The sequence below is a fragment of the Cherax quadricarinatus genome, chromosome 3 (genome assembly GCF_038502225.1).
Source record: "Cherax quadricarinatus isolate ZL_2023a chromosome 3, ASM3850222v1, whole genome shotgun sequence".
Classification (NCBI taxonomy): domain Eukaryota; kingdom Metazoa; phylum Arthropoda; class Malacostraca; order Decapoda; family Parastacidae; genus Cherax; species Cherax quadricarinatus.
The window spans coordinates 68,043,771-68,069,962 of NC_091294.1; the positions used below are offsets into that span (position 1 = coordinate 68,043,771).

Below are 26,192 nucleotides of genomic sequence, written 5' to 3' on the forward strand. Positions count from 1 at the left end.
GGACCCTATTTGGAAATTGGCATATACAGTGGACCCCCGCATAGCGACTTTAATCCGTGCAAGAGGGCTCATTGTTATGCGAAATGATCGGTATGCGAATGAATTTTCCCCATAAGAAATAATGGAAATCAAATTAATCCGTGCAAGACACCCAAAAGTATGAAAAAAAAAATTTTACCACATGAAATATACGTTTTCCTACACACACAGAGAAGGATACATGCACAATAGTAGAGTAGTACATGCACAATATATATTGTGCATGTACTACTCTACTAAATGAAGAATAAATGACACTTACCTTTATTGAAGATGCAGCAATGACTGATGAGACACTGTGTCCTGGGAGTGCCTTTTCCTCCTGAGTACTGTAGGTCCTGTTTGGCATTTTCTTCCAGAACAGGCCTTATCACACTGTGTATGCCACTACGATTCTTAAATCTCTCAAACCAACCTTTGCTGGCTTTAAATTCACCAATATGAGCACTAGTTCCAGGCATTTTTCCCTGTTCACCTGGGTGTTAGTCGACTGGTGTGGGTTGCATCCTGGGAGACAAGATTAAGGACCCCAATGGAAATAAGTTAGTCTTCGATGACACTGACTTTTTTGGGTTATCCTGGGTGGCAAGTCCTCTGGGGTTAATTGTTTCTTGGTATTCTCAATAAGCCACACCAACAACGGTGCTACAGCAGCAGCAGCAGCAGCTGACAGTGCTACAGCAGCAGCAGCAGCTGACAGTGCTACAGCAGCAGCAGATGATGCTACAGCAGCAGCAGATGATGCTACAGCAGCAGCAGATGGTACTACAGCAGCAGCTGACAGTGGTACAGCAGCAGCTGACAGTGCTACAGCAGCAGCAGACGATGTTACAGCAGCAGCAGACTGTACTACAGCAGCAGCAGACGGTACTACAGCAGCAGCAGCAGCAGCTGATGGTGGTACAGCAGCAGCAGCAGCTGACAGTGCTACAGCAGCAGCAGACGATGCTACAGCAGCAGCAGACGGTACTACAGCAGCAGCAGCAGCAGCTGATGGTGGTACAACAGCAGCAGCAGCTGACGGTGCTACAGCAGCAGCAGCTGACGGTGGTACAGCAGCAGCAGCAGCAGCTGTACTACCAATAGTAGCGATGGTTGATTGGGGTTTATTATACAACCTGGCCAGCTCGGAGACACGCACTCCACTTTCATACTTATCAATGATCTTTTTCTTCATCTCTATAGTAATTCTCACCCTTATTGCTGTAGGGTTGGCACTAGAAGCTTTCTTGGGGCCCATGGTCACTTATTTTGCAGATAAAATCACCAAAAACACTGTAATAATACGAAATGTTCCGATTGTATGCTTGGATGTTACCGCGGAGGCTGGCTGGTAAACAATGCCACCGGTGGCACATGTGAGGCTGGCTAAGGGCGCACATTGGACGCGTCTCGGACGAAGAGTGGTGAGCGGGTTTTTGAGCGGTATGCGAGGCAAAATTTTTGCGATAAAAGCGAGTGGTATGCGGATTGTACGTTATGTGATGGCGACGGTATGCGGGGGTCCACTGTATTGAAATTTGTGTGAAATTGGCAAAATTGCCAATTTCTGACCACTTTATTGGATAGTTGAAATCGGTACTCATTGTACTCATTCGATAGAAAAAATGGAGTTCTAGCGAAATAGTTATGATTTTTGTTGACTTATACATTGGAATTGGCCGAAAATAGGGCTCAAAGTGGGCAAAATCACCGATGCGTAAACTTCACGAGAGCATAATTCCATAAATTTTCCATCAGATTTCATACTTTTTGTGTCATTATGATTGGGAAAAGATTCTCTATCATTTCATAAGAATTTTTTTTTTTTTTTTTTTTTTTAAATTTCCGACCCTGAGGAGAGGGCCTGCCGAACCTGAAAGGGTTAAATGTCACAGTATGTTATGTGTGGGTGAGGGTGGCCTGGTATGGTAGGTATGGTAGCCTGGCTGGTTACCATACACGCCACACTTGATTTCTTACAATACGTACTACTCATATCGCCCTGCATTAAGACTATAAATATTTTAACCTTTTCAGGGTCCATGTCGTAGATCTACGGCTTTATGTTCAGGGTCTAAACCGTAGATCTACGCCATGAGCTCAGCTCACTCTGATAAGCTGTGAGCAGTAAATTTGGGCCTAGATATGAGAGAATACATCTATGTGATATGTGTGCACCACATAAAACAAATCCTGCAGCACACAGTGCATAATGAGAGAAAAAACTGAGACCGTAATTTTCGATTAAAACAGCGACTTTGCAGTGTTTTTCAATATGCTTTTATATAGTTATATTTGCAATTACCTGGTCTCATTTGATAGAATGGAAGATATACTACAGAAATAGAGATGACTTTGATTGGTTTAGTACTGGAAATGGCTTGAAACTGAGCTCAAAGTAGCAGAAATGTTAATTTTTTGCCAATGTTCAAGAGTAAACAAATTACCTCACAAGTCTAATACACACCAGCTGGTGGGTCTAATATACATTCACAAATGTGGTGATATTATTTATACAATTATTACAGTATTGCATAACAATAAATCTTCTATATTTTGGTTTGAATAAAAATTCATTACGTGAATAAAAAATAAAAATGGAATTCATTTGTAGAGCCTGAAAACATAACTAATGAACAGAGGAAATGTTAGTTTAGTGCCAGGAATGCCTGCATTGTTTATTCTGGACCCTGTTTTGAAATTGGAATATTTTGAACATTGCATTAAATTGGCCAAATTACCAAATTCTGGTCACTTTATTTTGTTGTTGAAACAGTTGACTTGGCAATTTCTTGTGCTCAATTGATAGAATAGAAGTAATACTAGTGAAATAGCTAAGAATTTGGTTGACTGGAATACTGTAATTGGCCTAAAATGGGAGTCAAAGTTGGCAAAATCGCTGATGCGTAAATATCTCCGACACATCAAAATTCGCGAGAGCATAATTTTGTCAATTTTCCATCAAATTTCGTGATTTTTGTTTTATTACCTTCAGAAAAAGATTACCATTTCGTTAGAAAAAATAACAAAATTATTTTTTGAAAATTCTTGGACCCTGGTGCACACTTTGAAATTTGGCCCCTGGACCCTGAAAGGGTTAAGGTAAGCAATGAGTGTATTTTATGTGTATTTTACTTTTTTATTGTTTTTAATGCCTAGTTCTATTGCTAACTTAATATATGTTAATGTAAACTTGTTATCTAGTATTTATATGCATTTATAAGTAGGGGAAAAAAAAGGGCGTTCCACATTATAGCGATTTCCGCTTTATGGCGGTAGCCTAGAACCTAACTTGCCAGATAAGTGGGGCCCTACTATACTGTTGTTACTGCTTGCAGGATCTGTATGGTTACAGTGAGAAGAGTGATGTTTACAGTGTGGGCATCGTAGTTTGTGAGTTAGGCAATGGAGAAGTGCCATACAGAGGTATACCTTCAACTCTTATGCTACTGGAGAAGCTGGAAGACAGAGTACCATATCTCTATGATGCCTCCACCTGTTCTCAGAATGTAGAGAATGGACAAGGTACAGTACATCTTACTATTATGCCCAAGTCTTTTGTATGTACACTGGTTTTTTGATGCACCAACCCAGAAGGCAGGCAGATGGACTAGAACCAGTGTTTTGCTCTAAGTGATGGGGAAATTTCCTTTTCACTCAAATTTGAGCAAGTTATGGAGATGGCTTGCACTGCAAGTATTAAACTAAGATTTCTTTGTTATACTGGAGGTCTCAGCCTGGAACCTAACCTAATTGTATAAGAAGGGGCCCTCCTGTATAGCAGTAGCCTGGAACCTAACCTCCTGTATAAGAGGGGCCCTCCTGTGCAGCAGTAGCCTGGAACCTAACCTGGTGTATAAGAGGGGGCCCTCCTGTGCAGCAGTAGCCTGGAACCTAACCTGGTGTATAAGAGGGGCTCTTCTGTACAGCAGTAGCCTGGAACCTAACCTGGTGTATAAGAGGGGCCGTCCTGTACAGCAGTAGCCTGGAACCTAACCTGCTGTATAAGAGGGGCCTTCCTTCCTGTCCAGGAGTAGCCTGGAACCTAACCTAACTGTATAAGAGGGGCCCTCCTGTACAGCAGTAGCCTGGAACCTAACCTGGTGTATAATGGGAGCCTTCCTGTACAGCAGTAGCCTGGAACCTAACCTGGTGTATAATGGGAGCCTTCCTGTACAGCAGTAGCCTGGAACCTAACCTGGTGTATAATGGGAGCCTTCCTGTACAGCAGTAGCCTGGAACCTAACCTGGTGTATAATGGGAGCCTTCCTGTACAGCAGTAGCCTGGAACCTAACCTGGTGTATAATGGGAGCCTTCCTGTACAGCAGTAGCCTGGAACCTAACCTGGTGTATAATGGGAGCCTTCCTGTACAGCAGTAGCCTGGAACCTAACCTGGTGTATAATGGGAGCCTTCCTGTACAGCAGTAGCCTGGAACTTAACCTGCTGTATAAGAGGGGCCCTCCTGTACAGCATTAGCCTGGAACCTAACCTGGTGTATAATGGGGGCCCTCCTATATAGCAGTAGCCTGGAACCTAACCTGGTGTATAAGAGGGGTCATCCTGTACAGCAGTAGCCTGGAACTTAACCTGCTGTATAATGGGGGCCCTCCTGTACAGCAGTAGCCTGGAACCTAACCTGGTGTATAACGGGAGCCTTCCTGTACAGCAGTAGCCTGGAACCTAACCTGGTGTATGAGAGGGGCCATCCTGTACAGCAGTAGCCTGGAACCTAACCTGGTGTATAATGGGAGCCTTCCTGTACAGCAGTAGCCTGGAACCTAACCTGGTGTATAATGGGAGCCTTCCTGTACAGCAATAGCCTGGAACCTAACCTGGTGTATAATGGGAGCCTTCCTGTACAGCAGTAGCCTGGAACCTAACCTGGAGTATAATGGGAGCCTTCCTGTACAGCAGTAGCCTGGAACCTAACCTGGTGTATAATGGGAGCCTTCCTGTACAGCAGTAGCCTGGAACCTAACCTGTTGTATAATGGGAGCCTTCCTGTACAGCAGTAGCCTGGAACCTAACCTGGTGTATAATGGGAGCCTTCCTGTACAGCAGTAGCCTGGAACCTAACCTGGTGTATAATGGGAGCCTTCCTGTACAGCAGTAGCCTGGAACCTAACCTGGTGTATAATGGGAGCCTTCCTGTACAGCAGTAGCCTGGAACTTAACCTGCTGTATAAGAGGGGCCCTCCTGTACAGCAGTAGCCTGGAACTTAACCTGCTGTATAAGAGGGGCCCTCCTGTACAGCAGTAGCCTGGAACCTAACCTAACTGTATAAGAGGGGCCCTCCTGTACAGCAGTAGCCTGGAACCTAACCTAACTGTATAAGAGGGGCCCTCCTGTACAGCAGTAGCCTGGAACCTAACCTAACTGTATAAGAGGGGCCCTCCTGTACAGCAGTAGCCTGGAACCTAACCTAACTGTATAAGAGGGGCCCTCCTGTACAGCAGTAGCCTGGAACCTAACCTAACTGTATAAGAGGGGCCCTCCTGTACAGCAGTAGCCTGGAACCTAACCTAACTGTATAAGAGGGGCCCTCCTGTACAGCAGTAGCCTGGAACCTAACCTAACTGTATAAGAGGGGCCCTCCTGTACAGCAGTAGCCTGGAACCTAACCTAACTGTATAAGAGGGGCCCTCCTGTACAGCAGTAGCCTGGAACCTAACCTAACTGTATAAGAGGGGCCCTCCTGTACAGCAGTAGCCTGGAACCTAACCTAACTGTATAAGAGGGGCCCTCCTGTACAGCAGTAGCCTGGAACCTAACCTAACTGTATAAGAGGGGCCCTCCTGTACAGCAGTAGCCTGGAACCTAACCTAACTGTATAAGAGGGGCCCTCCTGTACAGCAGTAGCCTGGAACTTAACCTGCTGTATAAGAGGGGCCCTCCTGTACAGCAGTAGCCTGGAACCTAACCTAACTGTATAAGAGGGGCCCTCCTGTACAGCAGTAGCCTGGAACCTAACCTAACTGTATAAGAGGGGCCCTCCTGTACAGCAGTAGCCTGGAACCTAACCTAACTGTATAAGAGGGGCCCTCCTGTACAGCAGTAGCCTGGAACCTAACCTAACTGTATAAGAGGGGCCCTCCTGTACAGCAGTAGCCTGGAACCTAACCTAACTGTATAAGAGGGGCCCTCCTGTACAGCAGTAGCCTGGAACCTAACCTAACTGTATAAGAGGGGCCCTCCTGTACAGCAGTAGCCTGGAACCTAACCCCTCCTGTACAGCAGTAGCCTGGAACTTAACCTGCTGTATAAGAGGGGCCCTCCTGTACAGCAGTAGCCTGGAACTTAACCTAACTGTATAAGAGGGGCCCTCCTGTACAGCAGTAGCCTGGAACTTAACCTGCTGTATAAGAGGGGCCCTCCTGTACAGCAGTAGCCTGGAACCTAACCTAACTGTATAAGAGGGGCCCTCCTGTACAGCAGTAGCCTGGAACCTAACCTAACTGTATAAGAGGGGCCCTCCTGTACAGCAGTAGCCTGGAACCTAACCTAACTGTATAAGAGGGGCCCTCCTGTGCAGCAGTAGCCTGGAACCTAACCTAACTGTATAAGAGGGGCCCTCCTGTACAGCAGTAGCCTGGAACCTAACCTAACTGTATAAGAGGGGCCCTCCTGTACACCAGTAGCCTGGAACTTAACCTGCTGTATAAGAGGGGCCCTCCTGTACAGCACTAGCCTGGAACCTAACCTAACTGTATAAGAGGGGCCCTCCTGTACAGCAGTAGCCTGGAACCTAACCTAACTGTATAAGAGGGGCCCTCCTGTACAGCAGTAGCCTGGAACCTAACCTAACTGTATAAGAGGGGCCCTCCTGTACAGCAGTAGCCTGGAACCTAACCTAACTGTATAAGAGGGGCCCTCCTGTACAGCAGTAGCCTGGAACCTAACCTAACTGTATAAGAGGGGCCCTCCTGTACAGCAGTAGCCTGGAACCTAACCTAACTGTATAAGAGGGGCCCTCCTGTACAGCAGTAGCCTGGAACCTAACCTAACTGTATAAGAGGGGCCCTCCTGTACAGCAGTAGCCTGGAACCTAACCTAACTGTATAAGAGGGGCCCTCCTGTACAGCAGTAGCCTGGAACCTAACCTAACTGTATAAGAGGGGCCCTCCTGTACAGCAGTAGCCTGGAACCTAACCTAACTGTATAAGAGGGGCCCTCCTGTACAGCAGTAGCCTGGAACCTAACCTAACTGTATAAGAGGGGCCCTCCTGTACAGCAGTAGCCTGGAACCTAACCTAACTGTATAAGAGGGGCCCTCCTGTACAGCAGTAGCCTGGAACCTAACCTAACTGTATAAGAGGGGCCCTCCTGTACAGCAGTAGCCTGGAACTTAACCTGCTGTATAAGAGGGGCCTTCCTTCCTGTCCAGGAGTAGCCTGGAACCTAACCTGCTGTATAAGAGGGGCCCTCCTGTACAGCAGTAGCCTGGAACCTAACCTGGTGTATAATTCCTTCCTGTCCAGGAGTAGCCTGGAACCTAACCTAACTGTATAAGAAGGGCCCTCCTGTACAGCAGTAGCCTGGAACCTAACCTGGTGTATAATGGGAGCCTTCCTGTACAGCAGTAGCCTGGAACCTAACCTAACTGTATAAGAGGGGCCCTCCTGTACAGCAGTAGCCTGGAACCTAACCTGGTGTATAATGGGAGCCTTCCTGTACAGCAGTAGCCTGGAACCTAACCTGGTGTATAATGGGAGCCTTCCTGTACAGCAGTAGCCTGGAACCTAACCTAACTGTATAAGAGGGGCCCTCCTGTACAGCAGTAGCCTGGAAGTTAACCTGCTGTATAAGTGGGGCCCTCCTGTACAGCAGTAGCCTGGAACCTAACCTGCTGTATAAGAGGGGCCCTCCTGTACAGCAGTAGCCTGGAAGTTAACCTGCTGTATAAGAGGGGCCCTCCTGTACAGCAGTAGCCTGGAACTTATCCTGGTGTATAAGAGGGGCCCTCCTGTACAGCAGTAGCCTGGAACCTAACCTAACTGTATAAGAGGGGCCCTCCTGTACAGCAGTAGCCTGGAACTTAACCTAACTGTATAAGAGGGGCCCTCCTGTACAGCAGGAGCCTGGAACCTAACCTAACTGTATAAGAGGGGCCCTCCTGTACAGCAGTAGCCTGGAACCTAACCTAACTGTATAAGAGGGGCCCTCCTGTACAGCAGTAGCCTGGAACTTAACCTGGTGTATAAGAGGGGCCCTCCTGTACAGCAGTAGCCTCGAACTTAACCTAACTGTATAAGAAGGGCCCTCCTGTACAGCAGTAGCCTGGAACCTAACCTAACTGTAACCCTCCTGTACAGCAGTAGCCTGGAACTTAAACTAACTGTATAAGAGGGGCCCTCCTGTACAGCAGTAGCCTGGAACCTAACCTAACTGTATAAGAGGGGCCCTCCTGTACAGCAGTAGCCTGGAACCTAACCTAACTGTATAAGAGGGGCCCTCCTGTACAGCAGTAGCCTGGAACCTAACCTAACTGTATCAGAGGGGCCCTCCTGTACAGCAGTAGCCTGGTATAAGAGGGGCCCTCCTGTACAGCAGTAGCCTGGAACTTAACCTGGTGTATAAGAGGGGCCCTCCTGTACAGCAGTAGCCTGGAACCTAACCTAACTGTATAAGAGGGGCCCTCCTGTACAGCAGTAGCCTGGAACCTAACCTAACTGTATAAGAGGGGCCCTCCTGTACAGCAGTAGCCTGGAACTTAACCTAACTGTATAAGAGGGGCCCTCCTGTACAGCAGTAGCCTGGAACTTAACCTAACTGTATAAGAGGGGCCCTCCTGTACAGCAGTAGCCTAAAACTTAACCTGCTGTATAAGAGGGGCCATCCTGTACAGCAGTAGCCTGGAACTTAACCTGCTGTATAAGAGGGGCCCTCCTGTACAGCAGTAGCCTGGAACCTAACCTAACTGTATAAGAGGGGCCCTCCTGTACAGCAGTAGCCTGGAACTTAACCTGCTGTATAAGAGGGGCCTTCCTTCCTGTCCAGGAGTAGCCTGGAACCTAACCTAACTGTATAAGAGCAGCCCTCCTGTACAGCAGTAGCCTGGAACCTAACCTAACTGTATAAGAGCAGCCCTCCTGTACAGCAGTAGCCTGGAACTTAACCTGCTGTATAAGAGCGGCTCTTATACATGACAAATTACAATTAATAATATTCTAATAAAACAACATGAAATTGGCCTGTGTTGATGTAATGGTGAGGTTAAGTTGATTTCAAGCGTGTTGTTGTGATATTTGACATTGAGATCAAAATTTTCTGTAAATTATAGCTCAGTAGTGATCATTTTTTAAATATTTCCTCATTTACTGCCATAACGACAATAGAGGTACGTTTCAAACATTAGTTAGCCAAACACTTTTTTTTATAACAATGGGAAATGGCTGAGGTCCAGCAGCCGTCGTGGAGAGGACGTCTTTGTTCCTGCTCTGAGCACTGTGCCTCGAGTTTTTTCTTGGGTTATCCTGAGTAATTCTCGACCAGAGCTGAGAAGAAACTTGCTGGCAGTCACTTCGAGCCCCATCCCTTCAAGAGGGTAAGGTGGTGACTTGCTTGCTTGTTTACCCCTCTCTTCCCCATCCCCTCATCCTTCTCTCACCCACACATCTACACTGGCCCACACACTAACACTCTGCTTACACTGCTATCCTTCTGCCTTTCCTATCTTCTTTTTCGGCAACTTCGCCTTCGGTGAGTCAACACAAGGCATTTTGACCATCCGGTAGCCCGTGTGGTTTTTTAAAATCCAGCCAATCTTTGCCTTGGTCCCTGTCCCCCTCATTCCTTGAGGGTAGGCTATCTTAGGGGCTGACCTTCATAAGTCAGCTGACTTAGGATGTTTAGGGCTACCACCAAGGAAAGTCTTTCTTGTTAAAGCAACTTCTCTGTGTCAGATGTACCTTCCTGGACATCATGGCATGAATACGAGTACGAATACATGTTGATGACAAAATTCTAAGAAGGTAATTCTCGAATGTATTTGTTCAAATTCAACTGTTGCTCCAGTGAATGTTTTTCAAACCCACTCTTGGGCAGTACTTCTTCTCTTTTCTGAAGAATAGTTACTCCAACTGCTTAAGCATGAAGTTCTTGAGAAATTGAAGACTTTGGGTATCATCCCCATTCCACCTGATAGCTATCAAGCCCAACGAACTGTCTTTGTGGTGAGAATTAACAGCTTCATGAGAGAGAGCTCTGTGGAGGAACTTATTGCAGAATTTAATCAGGAGAATTCTGAATTTAAGGTTATCCATGCATACAAATTCTCTAAACCTGCCAGCAACCAAGTAACACTAAAGTTAATCCTAGAGACACCTGAAGCAGCCGAACTCGTATGTCAACATGGTTTCAAATGTTTTGGCACCAGATGTACACCTGACCAAATCTATCTTGAACAGTTTGTCAGTGTTACTCGATGTTTCAAATGTTATGCATTTGGCCATACCACCAATAAATGCAGTAGCCAATTAACAATTTGCAGCATATGCTCTGGTGAGCATTCTTTTCGAGACTGCTGTAACAAAACTAAACCCAAGTGTATCCTTTGTAATGGAAAACATCATGCTGTTTCCCCTATCTGTCCTGCGAGGAAAACTGCAATCCAGAAAACTCTAGGCCAGGAAACTGTCCAATTCTTTGAAGACCCCTCCCCAGGCACCTCCAACGATGTCCCAGGATTCATTTCCGGCTCTGCCTGGATCTGGTGGGACTCCTCAGGCCTCCTCTAACAGTTCTAATGTTTGGACTTTTGCCTCTTCTGCAGTGCCCCATCCTCTCCCTAACCCTCACCTACAACAAACACAAGCACAAGGTTCTTCCTCACTTCCCATGTCTCCGGGGTTCTCAGCCGGGGATATGACGAGAGCTCAACTAATGTACGTGATGGCCAAGGACATAGCAGGTAGTGATATTCAACTCTGTTCTCATGTTTTCAATGATCTGTTAAGGGCTAATGGGATCAGTCCCATTCAGATCCCAGACAATGTGAAGTTAATTATGGCCCAGCCCCCTCAAGATAGTATGTGTCCTCTTCTACCCCTACAAATACACCTACTTCATCTCTCATACAGGGCTCAACTACCTCGAATAACCCAGTTGTCAGCTCACCTCATCCTGATGAGTCATTACCTGCCCCTAACCTTGCCCCAGATATTGGTGCTTAATCTTCCACTATTGCAGCTCATCCTATGGAACATGAACTTTCTCAGGGTACTTCACCTGGCCTACCAAATTTTTCCTTGGAGCCCCCACAGTCTCCTTTTGAGACTCGCGTGCCTTTGCTTCCTGTAACTGGGAATATCACACCTCAGTTATCCGATGATGACTAATGCTTCTGTTGATAATACCCTCTCCAGTGAGGATGGATACATGGTCAGTACGCAAGCAACTACTCAGAATTACCCTCTTTCCCTTGATGAGTCGAGTAGGGAGAGTGTGTATTCCAATTGTGATGTTACTTGCAGACATCCACCCTCTGTCCATAATAAATGCGTGAAGTGCAAAAAATAATGGGGATTACAATTTTCCAACTTAATGTTCAGCATTTTTTTAATAACCGGTACCTCCTTGAAGTTGAACTACACACTTACAACTCTGACATTATCCTCCTGAATGAGACAGCTGCGAGAGTTGATCAACATATCAAATTACGTGGTTACTCTACTGTGGAGAAATCGAGAGGACCCCATAGTGGCGTGGCCGTCCTAGTTAAATTAGGATATGCGTTTCCAAATATTCACGTTGACGAAGATAACATTATTGCAATTGAACTGACAACGTCTTATGATTAACTACAGATAGAAACTGGATATTTTCCTCAGAGACAATCATATATAGAGTCCATTTCCCTACATCGGGTATTAACCCTTTGAGGGTTTTGGCCGTACTAGTACGGCTTACGACCAAGGGTTTTTGACGTACTAGTATGCCTAAATTCTAGCGCCCTCAAATCTAGTGGGAGAAAGCTGGTAGGCATACATATGAAAGAATGGGTCTATGTGGTCAATGTGTGCAGTATAAAAAAAATCCTGCAGCACATAGTGCATAATGAGAAAAAAAAAACTTTGACCGTGTTTTTGGAATAAAACAGCGACTTTGCACTGTATTTTCGTATGGTATTTATTGTTGTATTCTAGGTTTCTTGGTCTCATTTTATAGAATGGAAGACATATTACAGAAATTGAGATGATTTTGACTGGTTTTACAATGAAAAGTACCTTGAAATTGAGCTCAAAGTAGCAGAAATGTTCAATTTTTACCAAAGTTCAAAAGTAAACAAATCATGCCAAGCGTCCAATACACGTCAACTGGTGAGTCCAATATTCTTTCACAAGTGCGCTGATATTATTTATACCATTTCTACACTAATACAGCAGTCTGCATAACAGTAAATCTTCTATTTTTTGTAAGAATAAAAATTGAAAATGGAAAGCCAAAGAAATATAAGAGGGGCCTGGGGATGTGACTAACGAACAGAAGAAATGTTATTTTAGTGCCAGGAATGTCTTTCTTGTTTATTCTGGACCCTATTTGGAAATTGGCATCTTTTGAAATTTGTGCGAAATTGGCAAAATTGCTAAATTCTGACCACTGTATTGGATAGTTGAAATCAGTAGATGGGTAGTTTCTTGTACTCATTCAATAGAAAAAATGGAGTTCTAGAGAAATAGTTATGATTTTTGTAGACTAGTACACTGGAATTGGCTGAAAATAGGGCTCAAAGTGGGCAAAATCGCCAATGCGTAAACATTGTCGAGACCGCTAACTTCGCGAGAGCATAATTCCGTAAGTTTTCCATCAAATTTCATACTTTTGGTGTCATTATGATCAGGAAAAGATTCTCTATCTTTTCATAAGAAAAAATAATTTTTTTTTTTTAACCCTTTCAGGGTCCGTCCCGTAGATCTACGGCTTTACATTGAGGGTCCAAACCGTAGATCTACGCCAAAATTCTAGCGGCGTCAAATTTAGCGCGAGAAGGCTGGTAGGCCTACATCTGAGAGAATGGGTCTGGGTGGTCAGTGTGCACACCATAGAAAAAATCTGGACGCCTGCATGGCATTGTGGGAACGCCAGCAAAGTAGCTTTGTTCATTGTGCCTGGCGGCAAGGAAGCTCTCACTCCCCACTCACTCTCCCGGCGAATTCTGACTCTCCTCTTCACAACTTACAGTTCTAAGACAGATGGAAGTGGAGGTGAAGACGAATTCTATAGTTTTGAACCATTTGGTACCATTGTGCCATATGGTACAGTGGTACCATGTGGTACAGTGGTGCCATGTCATACAATGGTATCATATGGTACAATGGTATCGTATGGTAGAGTGGTACCATATGGTACAGTGTACCATATAGTACATTGTACCATATGGTATATTGTACCATATGGTACAGGGTACAGGGACCTTAATGGAAATAAGTCTGTCTGACTTTTTTGGGTTATCCTAGGTTCTCCAAACATATGCTGCTAAGTATGATATTCTATGTAACTTTATTTGTGTATAACTAAATAAACTTACTTATGATGCCACATGCACTTGAGTAAGTTTATTCAGGTGTACAGAAATACAATTACATAGACTATCATACATAGCAGCATACGTATAAAATCCTAGGATAACCCCAAAAAGTCAGGGTGACTTATTTCCATAGTTATCCCTGTATCTGTACCATATGGTGTCCTGTACTGTATGGTACCCTGTATCATATGGTACCCTGTGCCACATGGTACCCTGTACCATTATGGTACCCTGCACCATATGAAATCCTGTACTGCATGGTATGCTATACCATATAGTACAATGTACCATATGGTACCCTGTAACATATGATACCATGTACCATATGGTCAATAGGTGTTGGTGGCATGAGACACCAGCCAAGCCTGAGTGAGTGGCAACGCAAGCTAGCTACTGACTCCACAGTTTCCTTCCGAGACAAAGTGCTCTGTCATCCACCTCAAGGAACACGTCAAGTTCCTGTACACTTGTAAATATATAATAGAACATTACTAATATACAACATTTTTGCATGTTTTTGTTGTAAACAACATAATAATGAAAATATTAGTGTGTTTTGTGTTGAATACAACAGTACCATAAGGTACAATGAACCATATGGTATCATTGTACTGTATGGTATAATGTACCATATGGTACCATTGCATATGGTACCATAAGGTACCATTGCACCATATGGTACCATTGTATCATATGGTACCATTGTACCAAATGGTGCCATTGTACCATATGGTGCCATTGTACCATATGGCACCATTGTATCATATGGTACCATTGCATCATGTGCCATTGTTCCATATTGTACCATATGGTACCATTGTATCATGTCATTGTACCATTGTATTCAACACAATAACTGCACTAATATTTTCATCATTTTGTTTACAATAAACTTGTAAACAAGTTTTGATGGCAATATAATGATAAACAAATTAGTGCAGTTATTGTGTTGAATACAATGAGTGTACACTTATACAATATACATTATACTGGTCTCACAGGCCACAAATGTTATTAGAAAAAGAAAAAAAATTGAAAAGAAAAGAAAAAAGTATAAAAAACGTAAAATAAAAAAATGGGATTTTGCGGAAGTCACTGATGTTGCCGCCACCCGGTCATTTTGAGTCAACTTCCCGCCACTGTATCTCGGTAAGTACTGATCAAAAAAAAAAAAATTGTTTTATTACCTTCACAAAAATATACTCTTTAATTCTGTAAGATTTTTTTTTTTTTTTTCAAAATTTCTTGGACACTGGAGCACCACTTCAGATTTTGGACTTGAACCCTGAAGGGGTTAAATTTGGCCGACCCTGAGAACAAGTCTCGGAGAGGGCCTGTTGACCCTCAAAGGGTTAAGCAGAATTGTTCCAACAATTTTGGCAGGAGATTTTAACGCCCATCACCCTGCACTCTTTAACTGAGGAGCTGATAATCCATTGAGCGACTTGAAGGGAAAACAATTATTTAATATCACGACAGCCAGGAATCTTTCGTTTCAGGGACCATTCTTTAACCCTTTGACTGTCTCAAAATTTTTGGGAAAAATTTTTTTTTTCTTATGATGAGAATTTTTCCCGATGGTAATGACACCAAAAGTATGAAATTTGGTCAAAAACTCACGGAATTACGCTCCCGTGAAGTTAGCAGTCTCGGCGACATATACGCATCGGCGATTTCACCGACTTTGAGCCCTGTTTTTGGCCAATTCCATTGTTCCAGTTGACCAAACTCGTAGCTATTTCTCTAGAACTCCATTTTTTCTAGCAGTTGAGTACAAGAAACCGCCCATTTACTGATTTGAACTACCCAATAAAGTGGTCAGAAATTGGTAGTTTGGCCAATTTCACGTAAATTAAAAAAGATGCCAATTTCAAAATAGGGTCCAGAATAAACAATGCAAACATTCTTGGCACTAAAATAACATATCTTCTGTTCATTAGTCATGTCTCTAGGCCCCTCTTATATTACTATTGCTTTCTATTTTGATTTTTTATTCATACAAAAAATACAAAATTTACTGTTATGCAGACTACTGCATTATTGTAAAAATGGTATAAATAATATCAGTGCACTGGTGAAAGAATATTAGACTCCCCAGTTGACGTGTATTGGATGTGTGGTGTGATTTGCTTACTCCTGAACATTGGTAAAAATCGAACATTTCCACTACTTTGAGCTCAATTTCAAGGTCGTTTTCATTGTGAGACTAATCAAATGAGAAATACTACACGAAAATACACCTCAATGTCGGCGTTTTAATCCAACAAAACGGTCAGTTTTTTTTTCTCATTACGCACTGCGTGCTGCAGGAATTTTTTTGTGGTGCACACTGACCACACATACCCATTCTCTCACATGTGGGCCTACCAGCTTTCTCCTGCTTGATTTGAAGCCGCTAGAATTTATGCGTATTAATACGTCTGAAACACTGGCTCGTAAGACGTATACATACGACCAAAACAGTCAAAGGGTTAAGTTGTATGTCGGCCCTCGTCCAGGGACACCAGATATAGTCTTGACCAACAAAGATTGTGACCTCTTCCATTGCAGAGTCTCTCTGGGTGGGAACGTAGGATCTGACCATATCCCTGTTATAATAAAGCTACACGCTTCTCCATTTAGAATACCTGTACCTTCTGAATTCAATCTAAACACCCTAGGATTTGACCCCTTCAGAGCATTTCTTGGTGAGGATGAAATTGTTTCGTTGGAAAATTTACCTTCCACTGCAATTGACAACGCGATTAGCTCTCTCCACAACCGAATACTTGATGCCACTTGCCAATTAGCTTCCACGAAGATCTACCAGCAATATAAACCTACTAGGGAAATTAGAGACTGTATGAAGAATTATCAAACAGAATGTCGAAGGCATCTTCGAACGCAACAGCCACCAAGGGCTACACTGTATAGGTTGAGGCAGGACTTACCATGATTAGTCATCACAAATGAGACTTATGGAAATATCTAGTTCTCCAAGCTAACCAGTATAAACGTCGGCCTGCAAAATTCTGGAGCAAGATCTGGCAGCTTTTAGGGGCAAAGCACAAGGCTCCCAGTTACCTAATTCATACCTTTACTGATGATGATGAGGCAGAAGTTGAGATAAAACTTGATGATCCACAGGACCAGGCTAATTTGATGGGTGATGTGTGGGAGAAAATTCTCTCACACAATAGCAGTCACTGGTTTAATAATAACCATTATCAGTTGGTCAATGAATGCCGAGATGATAACTTATCTGATCTCCACCACCACCTTTCATCGATACATCCACTCTTGAAGATGACCACCCTTTTACTAGACCAATTACACTACTAGAGATGAGTCAAGTTATTGGATGAATGCGAAATAGAGCCTCTGGTCTCTTTGGCATAACAATGAAACAAAGTTCTTACCCAGAAATTGTAAACAGTCTTTCATCAATATCTTTTATGCCATCTTAGCCTCTGGACATTTTCCAGTGGTTTTTAAGTCCGTGAGGATAGTCTTTATTGCTAAACCCAATAAAGACATCCACCTACCTGGGAACTATAGACCTATATCCTTACTTGAAATCACTGGCAAAGTTCTTGAGAAAATAATTTCCAATAGATTGAACTATTACATGGTAGGAGACTTGGACCTGCCTCGCATGGGCCAGTAGGCCTTCTGCAGTGTTCCTTCGTTCTTATGTTCTTAATCACCTCTTTACTGAAAAACAGTTCGGCTTCAGGATTCATAGAGGTACCCATCATGCAATAAATATTATTTTCGATGCTGTAGCGAGCTTGAAACATCAAGACAATCTTGCCCTAATTGCCACCAGGGATGTTCAAAAAGCTTTTGATATCTTATGGCATGATGGTCTTATAAACTTGTTGACCTACCGGACCATAACTGGTCCTTTCTCAGATTTATATATAACTTCTTATCTCAAAGAAAAATCATTCCTACCTTTCACGGCAGGTCGACAGAGCCTTTTATACCAACAGCTGGTGTCCCACAAAGCTCATGTCTTAGCCCAGTACTTTTCAATATTTATGTAAACGATCTTCCTCAACTGGAGTTCAGTGATACAGTTATAACGCAATTTGCAGATGATGATATCCATGTCGTCTCATCAACCCTCATAACAGGGAAATATAAGTATAAGAGGGCCATAGAAAAAATTAATGTTGAACTTCGCCAAACATCTAATTGGGAAAAGAATTGAAGAATTACGACTGACCCTGACAAAGTCCTTATCAGAACGATAGGATGTTTTGCATCAACCATCGAAGACAAGGGGGGTATCTCCATCAGAGGTACACCTGTAGCCATTAGAAACCCTGACAAGATCTTGGGATATGAAATGGATAGATTGCTCCACTCAACTTCTCACTTCAGTAAAAGAGATCAACATAGCCAAAGCCTGTCTTAGCAGTCTCTATAGATTTAATCAAGCCCCTTCACATGTCAAAAAACATCTATATAAAAATGATGATAAGACCTATACTTGAATACTCATGTGTCCCAATGTCGTTAACAACAAAGACCAACGTGCTACAGTTGCAACGGGTCCAGAATAGCGCTCTCCACTTTATTACAGGTACCAGGAGGAGAGATGAAATCAGGATGGCAGATTTATACATCCACCAGGATATTGCTGCCCTAAACGTACGCCTTGATATGCTGAAGAAGAGGCAATTCTATGCAGTGCAAGAACTCTATATACCAGATAGAGAGCATCCTCCACACGTTGAAAATACTACCGACTGTATCATTAACACTCCTCCCCACAGGACCCAAAGAATGACTCTTCCACAGAGGGTGCATCACTTCATCCATAAGGACGATTACCAACGACCAATGACCCTGAGCAATCTCCCTGCAGATGAAGATGACTGGGTAACACCGGACCCCTTCTATGTCTACTAAGAATATCAGCGCCCCTAATTATGGAGATCTCTTATACTATAACTTTTCTACTTTCACATCTACTATTGCAAATTCGCTATATTTACTATGGTGGGACACCACCTTGAAAGAAGCCAATATGCCCAGTGATTTTACATAAATTGTCTATATAATTATTGCATTGCCTTTGTCTCTGCAGACTGAATGCACCACTCACCAACCTCACTAACCTCCAACCCCATGGACTTCCCCAATAGATTCCACAACTGGCATAGGCCCCTCAGGGATAGCCCCAAACCCTTCAAAATTCCTCTTGTACACATTGTGGCCACAATTTTTCCAAGCAGAGTTCAAAGTCCTGCAAGTCACTCCTTCCCAAGTCTTACCTATAAGGTTTATGCAATTGAGGATACTGAAGTGATCTTTCCAGAACTCTCTTAGGGTCAATTCAGTGTCTGATATCACTTCAAAGCACTCTTGAAACACAGCTTTGGTGGACAGTTTTTTTGAAGTTTGAAATGACCTGCTCGTCCATGGGCTGGAGGAGAGGAGTGGTATTAGGAGGCAAAAACTTCACTTTGATGAAGCTCAACTAGCCCGCAATTTGCTCTTGGAAGTCGTGAGGATGAGCAGGAGCATTGTCCATTACCAGGAGGCACTTCAAATTCAAATTCAAATTCAAACTTTATTCTCTATAAGTATTACAATGCTGAGTTTACAGAATTTGGTTATTGTGTGGTTTACATGTAGTAAAATAATAATTACAGAGTGTACCACTAGAACGCCTAGCATGGCTAGGCATTTCGGGCAGAGTTTCAATTTATTTTCAAGGAGGTACTTTTTCACAGTGGGGCCAAACACGTCATAGAACCAGTCCACGAAAATGTCCCTAGTGACCCATGCCTTACTGTATGCTCTCCACATCACACACACTGTAGTCTTGACAACATTGTTTTTCTTGAACACTCTGGGAGTTTCAGAGTGATATAGGAGTAAAGGCTTCACTTTGCAATCCCCACTAGCATTACTACAAAACATTAGCGTTAGCCTGTCTTTCATAGGCTTGTGTCCTGGGAGTGCCTTTTCCTCCTGAGTAATGTAGGTCCTGTTTGGCATTTTCTTCCAAAAACAGGCCTGTTTTGTCACAAACACTTGTTGGGGTTTTAACTTTTCGGTGTCTATGTACTTCTTAAAGTCCTGCACATATTTTTCAGCCGCTTTTTTGTCAGAACTGGCTGCCACACCATGCCTTATCACACTGGGTATGCCACTACGATTCTTAAATCTCTCAAACCAGCCTTTCCTGGCCTTAAATTCATCAACAGCAGCAATATTTGGAGGCATTTTCTTAATGAGATCCACATGCAACTGCCTTGCCTTTTCACATATTATTGACTGAGAAACACTATGTTCTGATAATTGTTTCTCGTTTATCCACACCAATAACAGTCTCTCCACATCTTCACGTACAGTGCACCCTGCCTTACGATATTAATCCGTTCCTCAGAGCTCATCGTAAGCCGAAATTATCGTAAGGCGATACACACACACACACACACACACACACACACACACACACACACACACACACACACACACACACACACAGACACACACACACACACACACACACACACACACACACACACACACACACACACACACACACACACACACACACACACACACACACACACACACACACACACACACACACACACACACACACACACACACACACACACACACACACCACACACACACACACACACACACCACACACACACACACACACACACACACACCACACACACACACACACACACACACACACACACACACACACACACACACACACACACACACACACACACACACACACCACACACACACACACACACACCACACACACACACACACACACACACACACACACACGACACACACACACACACACACACACACACACCACACACATACACACACCACACACACACACCACACACACACACACACACACACACACACACACACACACACACACCACACACACACACACACACACACACACACACACACCACACACACACACCACACACACACCACACACACACCACACACACACACCACACACACACACCACACACACACCACACACACACACACACACACCACACACACACACCACACACACACACACACACACACACCACACACACACACCACACACACACACCACACACACACACCACACACACACACCACACACACACACCACACACACACACCACACACACACACACACACACACACACACACACACACACACACACACACACACACACACACACACACACACACACACACACACACACACACACACACACACACACACACACACACACACACACCACACACCACACACACACACACACACACACACACCACACACACACACACACCACACACACACACACACACACACACACACACACACACACACACACACACACACACACACACACACACACACACACACACACACACACACACACACACACACACACACACACACACACACACACACACACACCGATCTATAGAATCCCACAGTATGCCACCAGGTCTCCCACCCTCACAGGCCCCCCAAACCACAGTGTTGGAAAGGAAACTGAACGTATGGTACACAAACGCTGATGGAATAACAAATAAGTGGGAGGAGTGGCATGAAAGAGTCAAAGAAGCATCACCGGACATCATAGCTCTCACAGAAACCAAGCTTACAGGTATGATAACAGATGCCATCTTTCCAACGGGATACCAAATCCTGAGGAAAGACAGAGGGAACAGGGGGGGTGGAGGAGTGGCGTTGCTGATCAAAAATCGCTGGAATTTTGATGAGCTGGAGAGAGGAGACAGCGGAGAAGAAAGTGATTACATAGCGGGAACACTTCACTCTGGAGGTCCCAAGGTGGTAATAGCAGTGATGTATAACCCACCACAGAACAGCAGGAGGCCAAGGCAAGAGTACGACGAGAGCAATAGAGCGATGGTTGACACACTGGCTAGAGTGGCCAGAAGAGCTCATGCATGCAGGGCAAAGCTCCTGATCATGGGTGACTTTAACCACAAGGAGATCGATTGGGAGAACTTGGACCCACATGGGGGCCAAGATACATGGAGGGCTAAGATGATGGAGGTGGTACTGGAAAACTTCATGTGCCAACACGTAAGGGACACTACAAGAGAGAGAGGAGAGGATGAACCAGCAAGGCTGGACTTAGTATTCACCTTGAGTAGTGCAGATATCGAGGACATCACATATGAAAGACCCCTTGGGGCCAGTGACCATGTGGTTTTAAGCTTCGAATACACAGTAGAGCTACAAGTGGAGGGAGAAGCAGAAAGGCCAGGACGAATGAAGCCAAACTACAAGAAAGGGGACTACACAGGAATGAGGAACTACCTGAACGGGGTTCAGTGGGACAGAGAACTGGCAGGGAAGCCAGTTAATGAGATGATGGAATATGTAGCAACAAAATGCAAGGAGGCTGAGGAGAGGTTTGTACCCAAGGGTAACAGGAATAATGAAAAAGCTAGGATGAGCCCATGGTTTACCCAAAGGTGCAGGGAGGCAAAAACCAAGTGTGCCAGGGAATGGAAGAAATATAGAAGGCAAAGGACCCAGGAGAATAAGGAGAACAGTCGTAGAGCCAGAAACGAATATGCACAGATAAGAAGGGAGGCCCAAAGACAATATGAAAATGACATAGCAGCGAAAGCCAAATCTGACCCGAAACTGTTGTACAGCCACATCAGGAGGAAAACAACAGTCAAGGACCAGGTAATCAGGCTAAGGAAGGAAGGAGGAGAGACAACAAGAAATGACCATGAAGTATGTGAAGAACTCAACAAGAGATTCAAAGAAGTGTTCACAGAGGAGACAGAAGGGACTCCAGAAAGACGGAGAGGTGGGGCACACCACCAAGTACTGGACACAGTGCACACAACCGAGGAAGAAGTGAAGAGGCTTCTGAGTGAGCTAGATACCTCAAAGGCAATGGGGCCAGATAACATCTCCCCATGGGTATTGAGAGAGGGAGCAGAGGCGCTATGTGTACCCCTAACAACAATATTCAATACATCTATCGAAACAGGGAGATTGCCTGAGGCATGGAAGACAGCAAATGTAGTCCCAATGTTTAAAAAAGGAGACAGACATGAAGCATTAAACTACAGACCAGTGTCACTGACATGTATAGTATGCAAAATCATGGAGAAGATTATCAGGAGAAGAGTGGTGGAACACCTAGAAAGGAACGATCTCATCAACAGCAGTCAACATGGTTTCAGGGACGGGAAATCCTGTGTCACAAACCTACTGGAGTTCTATGACATGGTGACAGCAGTAAGACAAGAGAGAGTGGGGTGGGTGGATTGCATTTTCTTGGACTGCAAGAAGGCGTTTGACACAGTTCCACACAAGAGATTGGTGCAAAAACTGGAGGACCAAGCAGGGATAACAGGGAAGGCACTACAATGGATCAGGGAATACTTGTCAGGAAGACAGCAGCGAGTCATGGTACGTGGCGAGGTGTCAGAGTGGGCACCTGTGACCAGCGGGGTTCCGCAGGGGTCAGTCCTAGGACCAGTGCTGTTTCTGGTATTTGTGAACGACATGACGGAAGGAATAGACTCTGAGGTGTCCCTGTTTGCAGATGACGTGAAGTTGATGAGAAGAATTCACTCGATCGAAGACCAGGCAGAACTACAAAGGGATCTGGACAGGCTGCAGACCTGGTCCAGCAATTGGCTCCTGGAGTTCAATCCCACCAAGTGCAAAGTCATGAGGATTGAGGAAGGGCAAAGAAGGCCGCAGACGGAGTACAGTCTAGGGGGTCAGAGACTACAAACCTCACTCAAGGAAAAAGATCTTGGGGTGAGTATAACACCAGGCACATCTCCTGAAGCGCACATCAACCAAATAACTGCTGCAGCATATGGGCGCCTAGCAAACCTCAGAACAGCATTCCGACATCTTAATAAGGAATCATTCAGGACCCTGTACACCGTGTATGTTAGGCCCATATTGGAGTATGCGGCACCAGTTTGGAACCCACACCTAGCCAAGCACGTGAAGAAACTAGAGAAAGTGCAAAGGTTTGCAACAAGACTAGTCCCAGAGCTAAGAGGTATGTCCTACGAGGAGAGGTTAAGGGAAATCAACCTGACGACACTGGAGGACAGGAGAGATAGGGGGGACATGATAACGACATACAAAATACTGAGAGGAATTGACAAGGTGGACAAAGACAGGATGTTCCAGAGATTGGACACAGTAACAAGGGGACACAGTTGGAAGCTGAAGACACAGATGAATCACAGGGATGTTAGGAAGTATTTCTTCAGCCACAGAGTAGTCAGTAAGTGGAATAGTTTGGGAGGCGATGTAGTGGAGGCAGGATCCATACATAGCTTTAAGCAGAGGTATGATAAAACTCACGGCTCAGGGAGAGTGACCTAGTAGCGATCAGTGAAGAGGCGGGGCCAGGAGCTCGGACTCGACCCCCGCAACCTCAACTAGGTGAGAACTAGGTGAGTACACACACACACACACCACACTCACCCCACACCCGCCCCACACCCACCCCACACACACACACACACACACACACACACACACACACACACACACACACACACACACCCCCACCACCACACACACAACCCACCCACACACACACACCCCCACACACCCACACACACACCCCCCACCCACACCACACACACACCACACACACACCACACACACACCACACACCACACACACACCACACACACACCACACACACACCACACACACACCACACACACACCACACACACACCACACACACCACACACACCACACACACCACACACACCACACACACACACACACACACACACACACACACACACACACACACACACACACACAAACAAACACACACACACACACACACCACACACACACACACACACACACACCACACACACACACACACACACACACACACACCACACACACACCACACACACACCACACACACACACACACACACACACACCACACACACACACACACACACACACACACACACACACACACACACACACACACACACACACACACACACACACACACACACACACACACACACACACACACACACACACCACACACCACACCACACACCACACACACCACACACACACACACCACACACACACACACCACACACACACACACCACACACACACACACCACACACACACACACCACACACACACCACACACACACACACACACCACACACACACACACACACACACACACACACACACACACACACACCAAACACACACACACCACTCAGACACACACCACAATAGTCAAGCACCAGGTAATCAGACAGAGGAAGGATGATGGGGAGTTCACAAAAAACGACCAAGAGGTATGTGAGGAGCTCAACACGAGATTTAAAGTAGTATTTACAGTGGAAACCGGTAGGACTCCAGGAAATCAGAACAGGGAGGTACACCAACTAGTGCTGGATGAGGAACACATAACCGAGGAGGAGGTGAAGAAGCTACTATGTGAACTTGATACCTCAAAGGCAGTGGGACCAGACAACATCTCTCCATGGGTCCTTAGAGAGGGAGCAGAGATGCTGTGTGTGCCACTAACAAAGGATCTTCAACACATCCATTGAAACTGGGCAACTCCCTGAGGTATGGAAGATGGCAAATGTAGTCCCATTTTCTAAAAAAAAGGAAACAGACATGAGGCATTAAACTACAGACCTGTGTCACTAACGTGTATAGTATGCAGAGTCATGGAGAAGATCATCAGGAGGAGAATGGTGGAGCACCTGGAAAGAAACTGGTGTATAATCGACAACCAGCACAGTGGTTTAGGGAAGGAAAATCCTTCCTGTAAGAAGGCCTTCGACACAGTTCCTCACAAGTGGTTACTGCGAAAGCTAGATTAGGCAGACATAACAGGAAAGACACTGAAATGGATCAGAGAATACCTGACAGGGAGGCAACAGCGAGTCATGGTACGTGACAAGGTGTCAGAGTGGGCGCCTGTGACAAGCAGGGTTCCACAGGGGTCAGTCCTAGGACCTGTGCTGTTTTTGGTATATGTGAATAACATAACGGAAGGGATAGACTCAGAAGTGTCCTTGTTTGCAGATGATGTGAAGTTAATGAGGAGAATCAAATCGGTCGAGGATCAGGCAGGACTACAAAAAAACCTGGACAGGCTACAAGACTGGTCCAGCAACTGGCTCCTTGAATTTAACCCTGCCAAATACAAACTCATGAAGATCGGGGAAGGGCAAAGAAGACCGCAGACACAGTATAGTCTAAGTGGCCAAAGACTGCAAACCTCACTCAAGGAAAAAGGTCTTGGGGTAAGTATAATACCAAGCACATCTCCTGAGGCACACGTCAGTCAGCATACAGGTGTCTGGCAGACCTAAGGGTAGCATTCCAATATCTCAGTAAGGAATCGTTCAAGACTGTACACCATTTACGTCAGGCCCATACTGGAGTATGCAGCACCAGTTTAGAATCCACACCTGGTCAAGCACGTCAAGAAATTAGAGAAAGTGCAAAGGTTTGCAACAAGACTAGTCCCAGAGCTAATGGGATTGTCCTACGAAGAAAGGTTAAGGGATATTGGCCTATTGACACTGGAAGACAGGAAGGTCAGGGG

At 44.9% G+C, this 26,192-nt stretch overlaps 1 protein-coding gene across 1 annotated transcript in view; it reads left to right on the forward strand.

Moving 5' to 3' along the window:
- Positions 1 to 26,192, forward strand: part of Stlk (Ste20-like kinase) — a gene marked incomplete in the record, with an annotated part of 179,338 nt that overhangs the window by 147,636 nt on the left and 5,510 nt on the right. Inside the window, 1 exon segment of the mRNA XM_053800467.2 lies at positions 3,360 to 3,546. Within this exon segment, the coding sequence (XP_053656442.2) occupies positions 3,360 to 3,546 (187 nt within the window).